The sequence below is a fragment of the Nycticebus coucang genome, chromosome 5 (genome assembly GCF_027406575.1).
Source record: "Nycticebus coucang isolate mNycCou1 chromosome 5, mNycCou1.pri, whole genome shotgun sequence".
Taxonomy (NCBI): Eukaryota; Metazoa; Chordata; class Mammalia; order Primates; family Lorisidae; genus Nycticebus; species Nycticebus coucang.
The window spans coordinates 140,573,305-140,587,224 of record NC_069784.1 but is presented as its reverse complement, the minus strand read 5'-3'; the positions used below and the strand labels follow the sequence as shown (position 1 = coordinate 140,587,224).

The following is a 13,920-nucleotide window of genomic DNA, read 5'->3' as shown; positions in this document are numbered from 1 at the left end:
CACGTGGGTACCTTCTTTATATAATCTGTCAGCCTTTGTCACTATGATTATGTAAAAAAAAAAAAAAAATACCTTCTGCATGGCTAGGAGGCATCAGAAGCAAATAAAAAACACAACTGAAGAAACCAGTCACAACTTAAATCACAAACAAAATGTTGATATCCCTGGTGTATCAAGTGCTTCTAAAAATGGAGAAGAGGCCAATATTGCTACCGAAAAATCACTAGAGATGTAAAGAGTGCCCAGGAAAAGAGACACGTGGTGACTCTTAGCCAAACGAGCAGATGCCAACTTCACTCAGAAGAGAAACTGCGCACCTCCCACCAGCAGATGGGCAGCAGCCCGCAGGTCTGAGCCGTGCTCTCCGGCCAAGCTGGGGACTGGGCTGGACCACGCCCCAAACCAGGAAGACAGGCAGTCCCCAGGTTCTCACAGGGAAGCAATCCATCGAGCTCCCCCAGCTGGAGTGTCCTTTCTCCCTTTCTACCTGGCTAACTCCTGGCTAATGGAGCTGCCCAGACCCAGGCCAAGGCCAGCCCCTCCCTCCCAGCCGCTGCTGCTTCAGGGCTGGAGTCTCTGCCTGCTCCTGGTCATTGGTGGTAGAAAAAGGTGTTATTCTTACCTACGTCCCTCATATCTAACATGGTGTTCTACACGTAAGAGGTACTCAGAAAATGCTTGAACTAAAATTACTAAATACAGAAATTCAATACAAAGACGTCAGCAGAAAAAACACAGCTTCAAGGCATGTATGAAGGAACACGGCCCAGAGTCCCTCCGCCTTCTGCTACACGAAATATTCTCAGAACAACAGCAATTATTCCTCCTTTTTTCACTGCATTTTGGATCAATGGCATTCATTTTAGTTTTTTTTAATGATATTTTAATTCACTTTGGGGATAACAACCTTCTTCTGACCTGAGCCCATTAACATTTTTTCTGAATAGTAAGAATTGTACTTTTCCACCTCATACAAATTTATTTTTAGAAATAATTAACTGTTAAAAGTGATAAAATTTTTCCCATAACTGAAATAAAATATTTTGACATTTGTTAGTGCCATAAAAAAGCTGTTATAAAAACCAACAATGTTCTGATTTCATAAGAACCATATACTGTTTATAAAAAGGAGATGATCTTGAATGCAAAAACAGTATTACCCAAGAGTAAATTCTTATAGAGTTTTAAATTTAAAATATTTTTTCTTACCTAGAAAAATAGCAAACTACACAAATTCCTCCAGGGATTCATTCAGCTGAAACACCACTATCTCCACCTGCCCTCAGTCCCTGGCTGTCGACACCCGCCTGCCCCAAGACCGTGCCCTGGTCTGCCCTCCCAGGTCATCTAAGCAGCAGCCTAGTGGAACAAGCCCCAGACCTTATTCCAAGGTCACCGCTCTCTAACAAAGTCACTTAATGTGGCTGAGCTGCAGCCTTCACTTGCAGCCTCTATGTGTATTCCATAAGAGCAAGTGACATACTTTGCTTCCAAGTACTTGGTAAAATCTCAACTCTGCACCAGTGTGAGTCTGTGACTAAACCCACCTCGCTTACGCCCGAGCGACCCCCTGCCTCTCTTGCCCATGTGAATGTCCATGAATGCCTCTCATGTCACTGGGTAGTGTCACCGGCATATGGCCACACACTCCAGGGGACATGCTCCGCTCTGTGGCTACCAGCCCCAGCTGTCCCTGAGAAGCGTGGGGTAAAGGTCACATTTCAAACTTCGCTCTCCCTAGCCCAGTCCTCTTTTCTTTCCTTGCAGCTCTGTGCTGAGTCCAGAAGGTGCTGAGCAAATCCTTGGACACCTGACCCAAAGGGAGCATGTGCTCAGAGTAGCCAGCTCATGTCTTTGGGGGCCACCAGCTTTCCCTCCCCAGCTCCATTTCTCACTCCCACGTCATGCCTTGGATGTGCAACATCAGGGTCAAGGCGCCAGGTCGAGGTTGGAGGTGGGCCAGGGAGGAAGTCAGTGGCTTTCACAGTGACGTCTGAGCCACGCACCCCGAGCCGAGACGTACATGTGTATCCTCATGTCTTGGAACTTGAGGTAAGACGCTGTCTCCAGCCCTGCAGGCTCACGTTCTAGCTGGGGACACAACAGCGGAAGCGGCTATTGTGATGTAAGGTGCCAAACACCATTACAAGATGTGACAAGGTCAGGGAGCAGGGTAACCGTGAGAATGTCATCACAGGTTCCTGACAGTCACCTCCAGGCCCTCGCCAGGGTGACTCCCCTTGTCCCAGGTGCCTCAGTCCTTCTGTCAGAGGATTCCCTTCCTCATCCCCAGATCCAGAGTCCAGGCTACCCCCCACCCGACCCCATCATCTCCAGAGGTCCCTCCCTAATTAATTCTGTCTCATTCCTTTATTCTGGGCCAGTTATGTCACCTGTTCTGATTGCTTCACCTTATTCAGCAAATGTTGATTTTACTTATAATCATAACAATCTCCCCAAAGCTCCCTGTCCTTTGCCCTGTGAAGGCCGAGCTTCCTCCTCACCTGCCCAGCACCAGACAGCCTCGTAGCACATTAAAAGAGACATAGCTGAGTTATCAAGAGAGAAACCAAAACCAACAATGGAAGAAGTGTCAAAGTAAGAAAGGATTTCTAAAAAAAACTCTGAGCCCCAACGAAGCAAAGTTGCACAGGTGTTTGCACAAATGGCTACGGAGCCGAGCAGCGGGGCCAAGACTCCAATTCTCACAGGCTTCTTCCTTTCAGTATTGATGAGAAGGATCATTTCCCTCTGTCCAGTTCTCAGGGCACAGATGTGAGCAAAGCTTTGCAAGTGCGGCCTGGCTTGGCTCTCATGGACCAGGTGAAGCATCCTGCCTCCTTACACGCCTAACTCTGATAAGGATTTTTCTGTCTTTTTTTTTTTTTTAGGATTTTTCTGTTTTCATGGTGAAATTTCAAAAAATAATTATTTTAGGGGAAAAATTATCCAACAAGTTATTTGGTTTTAGAAATACAAGATAAGGGGCGGAGCCTGTGGCTCAAGGAGAAGGGCGCCGGTCCCATATGCCGGAGGTGGTGGGTTCAAACCCAGCCCCGGCCAAAAAAAAAAAAAAAAAAAAAATACAAGATAAAAAAGATGTTATTCAGAAAATAGATAATAAAATTGCATGAGTTGGTACAGGTCACGACACTGTCACAGTCCTTGGCTAACACATTCTCCACATCCTGGGAGGTGGTGGGAGAAGAGAATGTGACTCCCCTCCACTCTCCTGTCTGCTGACCTTGCAGGACAGAAAGGAAGGACACCCCTAGTGGGAGAACTGCAGAGTGGGAAAGGCTGACACACAGACACACAGCGGGCGCCACTCTTGGCCGGAGCAACAGGACGCACAAGGTCGGGTCTTCCCACTCTCAGACACGGAGACCTGGCCAGGACTGACGGTGCTGCCTAAGCCAGGCACTTGGAGATGGGGGGGTGGGGGGTGGGGGAGCCCCCAGCAGGGTGGTTTTCTGTGTCCTGCACATTCTAGATCGGGGGAATGTCTTCCATGAAAAATCAAAACCCCAAACCTGTGTGACATGTGAATAAAGGATAGCACCCACTGGGTCAAGAAATTTCAAACTGGAAAAGTTACTAAAGATTGGTTCTGAACTTGTGAAACCCCCAGGATCTAGCCCCCAGGGACACATCCACAACCAAGTGAGGACAGCTCTCCCACACAAAAAATATTCCTCAGCTAGCCGGGCGTTGTGGCGGGCGCCCGTAGTCTCAGCTACTCAGGAGGCTGAGGCAAGAGAATCACTTAAGCCCAGGAGTTGGAGGTTGCTGTGAGCTGTGTGAGGCCACGGCACTCTACCGAGGGCCATAAAGTGAGACTCTGTCTCTACAAAAAATATATATATATATATTCCTCAGCAAAGATAAACTTGCAATAAAAAAGGATAAAACACACAAAAAAATGAATCACCCCGAGACATAGCCACAAAGAACATTAACAGTGACTGGAGATAAATACAAAAGAGGAAACACAAAACGTAATGAAAATGTTAAGACTGTTTTAAAAATAACAATACCCGAAAATGAGGCAAATAATTTCCAAATATGAAAAATGGATGGTTAAACAGAAGTTTTCCCAATGATGAAAAAAGAGTAAGTGAAAAGCGATTTTAAGCAAATTACCAGGAATGCTGCCCAGAGCTAAAGGAGGCAGGTGTTACCAAGGGAAGGTGGGACCAGAGACGCAGAAGGGCCCTCCGCCCCGGCCCTCCCGCTTCCCTTGTCCCACAGCCACGTCCACGCGTGTCATAAGCCTCACAATACATTGTTAATTTTCTTGAATCAGTCGAGTAGCTTTGGAAGAGTCCTTTTTAAGTGAAAGAAACAGTTTTTCCACGTCTCCGCATGAGCTCCAGGGTGTGCACCATATTTTACATCCCTGCAGCGCACTCTGGCTGTTGATTCACTCAGATTTTATATGTCTGAACAGGTCTTTATTTCGTCTTTATCTTTAAAAGACATTTTCACCAGCACAGAATTCCAGGTAGTTTTCCCTTTGGTGCTGTAAAGACGCCACTCCCGTCTCCTGCCGTGACCCCCCTCGAGAAGCCCCATCTGCGTCACCATCTCTGTGTCCCACAAGGTCTTACCACCCTGTCTGCTCCACCTCTGTTCAGGCAATTTGATTACACGCACTTGGGTGTCGGCTTAAACCCACCCTGCCCTCAATGTCTCTTGTGCCTAGGATTCCTTGAGCTTCTTGGATCTGTGGGTTTACGTTTTTATCAAATTCAGAAAATGTTTGGACATTATTTCTTCAAATACTTTCTCAGCCCTTCACCTCTGGGGACACCAATTACGCATGTATCAGGCTTCTCGAAACTGTCCCCCAGCTCCCAGATGCTCTGCTCACTTTCCTGTTCACGGTGCTAACTCGGACGTAACATCCACCACTTTAACCGATGTTAGTGGCATCTCGGACACTCGCCCTGGGCGACGGTCACCACCTCCGTCCCCAGAGCTCACTCCGTTTGGCCGTCTACTCTCCCCTGTGTGCTCACTTTAGCTGGTTCCTCACTCTCTCTGCAGGCCCCAGTCTGCTCTGCCTCCCAGACCGCGTCGTCTTCATCTCCTGTACGGTATTTTTTCATCTCTGGAAGTTTTATTTAAATATTTTCTTCTAATTTTCATGTCTCTCCTCCATATGTTTACATTCTCCTCTGTTCCTTTGAATGAACAGATCCATGGTAACAGCCGCTTCAATCTTCTTTCCTAATCCTGTCACCTGTATCGTGTGTGGCTCTCTTCCTGTCCACGGAGTTTTCTCATCATGAGTCACATTTTCCCACCTCCTTGAATAATGTCTAGTCATTTTGACGACAGACGTTGCTTGTTATTTCATACTGGGTGAGCTATGTCTTTGTATCCCTGTAGTTTTTGTGAACCTTGCGGAGGGATGCAGACTGAAGACAACTTCATCCTTTTGAAGCTTGTGTTTAAGTTCTGGTGGGCAGCACCAGCATCCTTTAGTCCACAGCTGAACTCTTCTGACTTCCAAGGTAAGACCCCACCATGCACTCCCCCCAGTGCCTCACGTATTACACAGTATTGGCACCTTGGTGTGAACACCAGTGTGGGCCATGTAGGCCTGGGGATGTTGACACCTGCTCCTTTCTGGCGTTTCTTTCCCTGGCCATCTCCTTCTTCTGACTCCTGTGCTGGTCAGTGGCCAGCTGAAGACTCAAGGGCAAACCTCTGCATGTGCCCTGCTGTGGCCCATCCAGCTGGGAAGTCTGCTGCCAGGGAACAGGAGGAGTCCTGCGCCACTACGTCTAGGGAGCCAGCTCCCCTGCACCAGCCCAGCCTCTGGTAGTGAAGGAAAGGGTAGCAGGGATTTCCAAAGCCCATTTCCATTTCTCCTAAGGTCCTGGGACTCTCCCACCCACACTGGGAAGATGCCATGACCAGCACTGAAGGAGGTCACTGACAATGCCATGAGTAATTGCTGTCGTAACAAAGTCAATAACAAAGTCGGGTCCCATCTGGATCGCCACTTGTCGGGACCCGGGACTGGCCAGCAATCCAGCCCAGCTTGGCTATTTTCCAGATGCGGACTGCTGTGCTACCTTGCTTGGGAACAATTACCCTTAGGTGCCTGAGGGCTATTCACTTTAGCAGAAGGGAGAGACAGAGAAACAATCTTCCAGGGAGAGAAAACAGTCTTAGTAAGAGAATGAATCTTAGCAGTCTTGGCAGAGAGACACCGTGCAGGCGTTCTGCGGGCAGAAGCAAAGAGTCAGAGTGAGCAAGTCCATGAAAGAAGGAGTGTAGGCTCCCGACTGTCTTCTTGGCCGGGTTTGAACCCCCCACCTCCGGCATATGGGGCCAGCGCTCTATTCCTTGAGCCACAGGCACTGCCCTCTCCCGCAGCTTCTTGTCGGGACACAATCTCGGGGCACTGCAGGTGTAGAGACTGCCAACCACTGATGCTCTCGTCTCGCGAGCTCTCATGTTGGGAGAGCCAAAACTCTTCCTCATGCCCTTATCACCAAGGTGTTACATTACCGAGATGTTACCAGCGTTTCTTACGATTACACAGCGTTCCCAGCTTAGCTCTTACTGCCCCTCGCAATGAACTATATGGTCTGCTACAACTAACAAACTCAAGATGTAAAAATGTTAATTTAACTGAAAGATTAACATATGGATTAAAGACGTTCCTCGACTTATAATAGACTTGTATCCTGATAAACCCATCATACATTTAAAATGTTATAAATCGAAGATGCATTAAACATGGCTGACCTACTAGACATCCCAGCTTAGACTTAACCAGCTTAAGAGGCTCAGAACACACATGTTAGCCTGCAGGTGGGCAAAATCGCCTAACCCCAAACCCATTTTATAATAAAGTGCTGAATATCTTGAGTCATTTGCTGAATACTGTGCAGACTGAACACCAGACTGGCCATGCGGGTGTCATGAAACAACACTGTCTACTCAGCACAGACATTTCTTGCCATTGTAAAGGCCAAAAGTCCAGAACCCAACCACCATGATCAAGGACACCTGTACTTAGGATCACAATTAATCTAAATGATAGGATAAGCTGCATGTTTTCTTATCAAAACCCAACACAAAATCAAGACTTTTGATGTGCTTTTAAAGTCTGCTTCACAGGTCATTCTGAAAAGCACTCACCTGTCAAAGTTATACGTCTTATTAATGGGAGGGTGGCCAGGACGATCACATTTCACCAGGACTGTTTCCTAGCAGAATAGAATAAAAAAACGAAAATGGTAAGACTTTGTAGGGCTACATCTGTTACATACTGAGCAGAGCTGGGCCCAATCCACCTGACCTGTCTCCCAGAATGGCTCTAGGGAATGTGGCCCCACACTCAATACGCTGGTTACGTGCTGGGCAGAGCTGTGTCACTGAGACAGAGACCAGACGGCCACCAGGTCTATTTTTAGTAATTGGTCCTTTAGAGAAAAGTCTGCTGACCTCAAGATAGAGAAGAAAATCACAGCTATTGGGAAACACTGAGCTGACCTCAGTCTGCCGCAGACCGAGGTTTCACCAGCCACAGCTGTGGACTCAGAGCCCTCGATATTCCAAACGAGGGGTAAGAAAGACTTTCTGAAGGAACTACATCACAATAATTTAATTTAACATTTGCTTTTAAAACGCATCAACTTTCAATCTTGTTGGCCTTTATACTTCAATTGTATCCCATGAAAGAGAAGCAAAAGCCGTCTCAGCAGAGAATGTGCCATTAGCTCAGTTTCACCTGAGCAAAGTGAAAAACAAACCTGGATTTATTCCAGCCCTAAAACAAAACGTGTATTCATGACGTGATGATGCAAAAAGTAAAAACAAAACCAGAAACTAACCAGCAATTCAATGGCAAGTAATCTGTATAAATACCAGTTGACTGGGTGAGAGGTCCACATGAGCGTGTGTGCACAAGTGCACACGTATCTGCAATAACACACACGTATCAAAGAAGGGCCCTGTTTGGAGTTTAAACCCACGAGCCGTGGGACTCAGCAGCTACTGGCTCAGAGGGGTGGGGCTGTCTGCCTCCCAAGGCTGGTGCTGGAGCTCAGCGTCGCTGCATCTGGACACAGACGGGATCCCCAAGGCCGAATTCACTGTCTCCATAATTAAAGGTGAAATGTGATAGACATCACGGACATGCATTTGAGCAAGTCGTGAAAACATCATCGCCTATTAGTTCCAGCAGCACACATTCAGCTGTGGACAGAGCTTTGGCTGTACCTACACGTCCCTTTGGACTGGTCTCTCCTCTACCCAGTCTGACACACAGAGCCCAGCCCTCCTCTAACTGGCCTTTGTCTCCATCATCATCACAGAAACTTCCTAAAATGCAGATTAAATCTAAAGGAGACAGGCGAAGTCACTGAAGCCAAAGGAAGAAGTTCTAGAAGGAGGGAGCAGGGCCTCTTGTCATGTCTACCGAGAGGTCAGTACGTCCTTACTTCCATTCCCAACTGCATTTGGTGGCCCACAGGGGCCGGCTACTTGAGAAAAATGTTGGGCTCAGCAGGGGGAGTGGCCCTGCCCACGGTGGCTGTGGAAGGCTCTACCACATCACACAGCCACAGCTGCACAATGCTTATTTGATTAATGTCCGAAGATGAGCGTGCACCACGTATTAACACAAACTTCGAGGAAGACCTTATTTCTCCTCTGAGTATTTATTGTGTACTTGCTGAGAGTCAGAAGCCGTTTGGGGCAGAGCATTGTCCTGCATAGTGATGTTAGATCCCCTGTAATACAAGCTCGTAAGGTCTTCACATCCCAAACTTGGAGCTCAGGTGCCAGCGAGGCCCAGCTCACAGCCCTTGCTATGACAACAGACTTCAGGGTCCTGGCTCCTCAACCTGCATCTCGGTGCCAGCTGCAGCCTCCACCCTTCATACCATGTTCATTTGCTCTTAGGCCAAACCGTGGGCAGGGACCTGGTTGGGCACATGTCCCTGCTGCCTCTGAGTTCTCGGCTTCAACTGTAAAGACACAGATGAAAACGCTGAGTCTGCAAGTCTGCCCTGAAAGCCCAAGGGACACCATATAAGGAACACAAAAAGCCATAAAAACAAGCCTGAGTCCACAAGAGCCCCGTGGCTATTTAGAATTTTATTCCACAACATAATCACTCAATTGCAAACATCTGAAATGGTTCCACAAGCAAAGTTTAATTTTACCAAACCCAGCTTAAATGCTCTTTCCTGCCTGTCCAAAACCCCTAATTCACAATGATAAATATTCCATATTCTCAAAAAGATTCATTTCCCTGAGCTTTTTAAACAATTCAACAGCATCCTTCCTTTCGAGATGGCAACTGCCCACCGGGCCTCAGGGGTCGCCGTGTCCAGATACCCAGGACTTGCCAGCCAAGCAGACCCCACAGCACCCGCCCCGCCTGCGGGATCGTGAGGCTGAGGTGGAGCCGTCTGGCGAGGGCTGAGCTCGGAGTCAAGGACCAGTGAAAGTCATTCTCCTCACTGTCAGCAGCTCACCGTCTACCTTCTTCCTTGCATCCAGTTTCCTAGGATAGCTTTCAAAGCATTTAGGCCATAATATTCCTTGTAGCCAAATTTTAGAGCTAGAAATAAATTTTAGTCCAGCTCCCACATTTCACAGAAAGAAACTTGAGTCCAAGGGCAGATGTATGAGCCACATTCAGAGTAGAGGCTGCCGATCCTTAATGAAGTAAAAGCCCTACATATTTTCTTAACTTTTATTTTTGGGACTTCCAGCATGTACAGAAAGGAAGAAGTGATGTAGTGAATCCTCAGGTGTTATCACCCTGCACCAAAGGTTTTAATATTTGCCAATCTGGACACATTCTTGCACCATCCATCTCCCTTTCCTTGGCATAGTTTAGAGTCAAAACCAGACAATGTATCATTTTACCTGTAACTACTTCAGTATACGTCTTTAACTGATAAGGACATTTTTAAAAACATAATCACTGGGTGGAGCCTGTGGCTCAGTGAGTAGGGCGCCAGCCCCATATGCCGAGGGTGGCGGGTTCAAGCCCAGCCCCGGCCAAACTACAACAAAAAATAGCCGGGCGTTGTGGTGGGCGCCTGTAGTCCCAGCTGCTCGGGAGGCTGAGGCAAGAGAATCGCGTAAGCCCAAGAGTTAGAGGTTGCTGTGAGCCGTGTGACGCCACGGCACTCTATCCGAGAGCGGTACAGTGAGACTCTGTCTCTACAAAAAAAAAAAAAACATAATCACTGTGCTATTAATCATTGAGAATCACCTTGTAAAATTAATGTCACCTGAACGGTAGCAGAATATAGCATTCTTTATGACTCTGGCAGAGGAATTTTTTTTTTTTTTTTTGAGATAGATCTCACTCTGTCACCTGGGCTGGAGTACAGAGGTTGTTCACAGGTGGGACCAAGCGGCAAGGGGTTTCAAGGAGAAACAATACCTCGTCTGCCTCAAGTTTAGAATTGCAAAGGTCTTATTTAACGTCCTTGATTTTATATCAGCATTTCTTTTTTTAACGTTGTAAATTTTAGAACTCAGAGTTGCACTGACTGCTCTTTGCAGCTGGAAGATGGTGAGGGTGAACTGACTTCCTCACACGAACCTATGAACTACAGCTGGTTTCACGTGAGGAAAGCACATGGAATGTTTTATTAATTTCATGTTCCCAAAGAAACCAAGAAACAAAACCAACTCTTGTTAAGTCTAAAATAAAGAAATTACTCTCAGTGGTGGGAATCTCTAGGGACACGTGAGCGCTCCCTGGAAAGTTTGTCTTTAGGAGAGAATTAGGGACAGTTTGTCAGGAAACTCTACTCACATCATCCACTGCCCAGGCCGCTTCTCTGGAGACGGTGCTGAGGGAATAAAACAACATTTCAAATATACATCACAATGAAATTGCTCTTCATATTCCCTGCAACCAAACACTAACCCACTCTGGCTCTGTCTCTGCCATCCCTCCCTTCTTATCCCTTGGTTCTTCCCACTGTTACTCAGTTTCCCTGAGCCTTTGCAGGTCTCCAGCTGCCGTTCCCCTGTAGAAACCCCCTTCTTGTGCCGTGCATTTATCCCACTATCCTTTTCAAAAAATCCATCCACCATCCCTCCCTGGCCTTACCCTTTTTATATTACTCTTTTTCCTTATTTTCATCCCCACCTGCCCTCTTTTATTTCTCTCTTGAGATTTTTTTCTCTAATGCCACTGTTCTTTATTTCACATTTTCATGCTGTCAGATGCGAATTGGAACCACCTATGTTTCAACGAGCTACATGTGAGTATCTCCTAAGCCTGGCTGAGGACGGTGCCGACACGGTCTGTGCCTGCAGGAACTTAAGCATGTGTGAGCTATTATGAACGCAGAAAACATGGGCATGTTTCAAAACAAAAAGTAAATGAGTATAAACAACACAAGAATAGAAACCAAAGTGTGTGAGTAGAATCTGAACCTCCTGGAGCCCCCCCGGTGATGTCCTGTGTCCCTGAGCTGCCTAGCATGGCACCCGTGTCAGTGCACCTGAGAAGCCTGGCCCCTGACCTACTTACTCTGCATTCGTTTAAATGGATTTGCCTCTGTGACAGCTGGCTGGTTTGTCTGGTGGTGCAGAAGCAGATTGATAATGAGACCAAAGTAGTCTCCAAAACCATTTAAAAAGTGAGTTCAGAAGGCTAATCACATTTTAGGACTTCCAACTACAGGGTGAGTCCCCAACCCAAAAATCCAAACTCCGTCCCACACAATGATTGTTGGAAAGTCTTGCATTTCCGATTTTGAATTAGGGTGTTGAACCAGTGTGTCTGTAATCTGAAGTCTGAGATATTCCTGGTCTAAAACATTTCGAATGACGGACACTCAACTAGTCCCATCAACAGTGTTCCCCCATTCAGGACTGAACAAGGCCCCATTTTCCAGACCTAACCAAACAGATTTTTTCTCTCCAGACTGCCTCTCCCAATACATGAGAAAAGCATGTTTTCCAGGATTTCAGGCACGCTGGGCTGCTTCTGACGTGCGCCCTTGCCCGATAACCCTCATTCAGTCACTAACCAACACGGAAGTCAGTCAAGTCCTGGCCAAGTATAATTCCCCAAACCGGGTAAAGCTCCCAGAGGAAAGACTCAGGACCTTCCACTTGGGGCTCTCCTGCCCTCTCTGTTCTTTTCTATCTAAAAAATCTTATCATTGATCTCTGTGGTCTGTGGGCTCATTCTTCAAATCTTGGAAACCAAGGACCTACTGCAGAAGAAATTCTGGTAACACTGTGTCACACTGCTGTCCTCAATACACCCTGTTGTCAGCCCTTTCACACAAGACAAGTGGGACCAGCTGAGAACATACCCTGAGTCCTAGCATTACTAAGATCAATGCGTTACAACTTCGAAAAGAAAAAATTTCAATTGCTGTAAAAAAAATACAAATTGTTTGCTCCATACTCTAGGACTGACCAAGGGGCCCTTGAAGAAGAGTTGGGCTTGGGCAGGACATGGGGGGCTCAGGACAGGAATGCAGCCTAGGCAGAGCTGCCAGGACACAGTGGGTGCCTGGTGCCAGCGCAGTGGGCAGTTCGGCCATCCAGAGGGAAGCACAGGAAGCCCCAGTCAGCACCGCCCACATAGACGAGAGGCTGAGGACTTACGGTGGATGTGGCAGGTGGGGCACAGGGTTCCCTTGGGGGTTGTGTCACAGGGAGAGAAGTATGCATTATGGTTTTCAAGTAAACACGAGAGTAAAGGAACTTCAGATTGTTTTTCCTTTTCCATTAGCGCCAAGACTTCCTCTAAGTCAGAAAAACCGGTTGAGCCTACTCTAGTTGCCTCCCTGCATTTCCCAGGGATCTGGGGGAAAATAAGGGAGGTGTCCCCTTCCGATGGAGTCACACCAAGGGAGAGGGTCAGAGAGAGATCACTTCTGTCAGGGTGGACACACGGGGCAAATTTCAGAGGCACAGACCAGTCCAGGATGCACTTCCTTAAATCACACACATCCATAGACACACAGACACACACACAGAGACACGCACGTGAGTCCACAAACACACAGCATGCATAAATGTGCACACACATGCATGCACGCAGACCCATGCACACACAGCATGCATACATATCTGCACACAGCACGCCATGCACACATGCACAAACGCATGCACACAGACACACGCACACACACAGCCTGCATACATATACACACACACAGCACACATGCATGAAGACACATGCACACACAGCCTGCATACATACACACACAGCACACATACACACATGCACACACACATGCATGCAGACACATGCACACACAGAGCACACATATACACATGCACACACACATGCATGCAGACACACACACACACAGCATCCATACATATACACAGAGCACACATACACACATGCACACACACGCACACATGCAGACACATGGACACACCAGCCTGCATACATATACACACACAGCACACATACACACATGCATGCAGACACATGCACACACAGAGCACACATATACACATGCACACACACACATGCATGCGGACATACGCACACATGCAGACACACGCACACACACAGCCTGCATACATATACACACACAGCACACATACACACATGCACACACACACATGCATGCAGACACATGCACACACAGAGCACACATATACACATGCACACACACATGCATGCAGACACACGCACACATGCAGACACATGCACACACACAGCCTGCATACATATACACACACAGCACACATGCACACACACACATGCATGCAGACACACGCACACACATAGCCTGCTACATATACACACACAGCACACATACACACATGCACACACACGCATGCATGCAGACACATGCACACACAGCATCCATACATATACACAGAGCATACATACACACATGCACACACACGCACACATGCAGACACATGCACACACAGCAT

The 13,920-nt window shown here is 47.3% G+C and overlaps 1 protein-coding gene across 1 annotated transcript in view; it reads right to left on the bottom strand.

The window, feature by feature from the left end:
• Window positions 1-13,920, bottom strand: part of KIF25 (kinesin family member 25) — a 43,492-nt gene that overhangs the window by 15,352 nt on the left and 14,220 nt on the right. The window contains exons 7-8 of the mRNA XM_053592865.1: window positions 10,808-10,844; window positions 7,162-7,229 (exon numbers count right to left, since the gene is read on the bottom strand). Coding sequence (XP_053448840.1) covers window positions 7,162-7,229; window positions 10,808-10,844 — 105 coding nt within the window. The remainder of the gene's footprint in view (window positions 1-7,161; window positions 7,230-10,807; window positions 10,845-13,920) is intronic.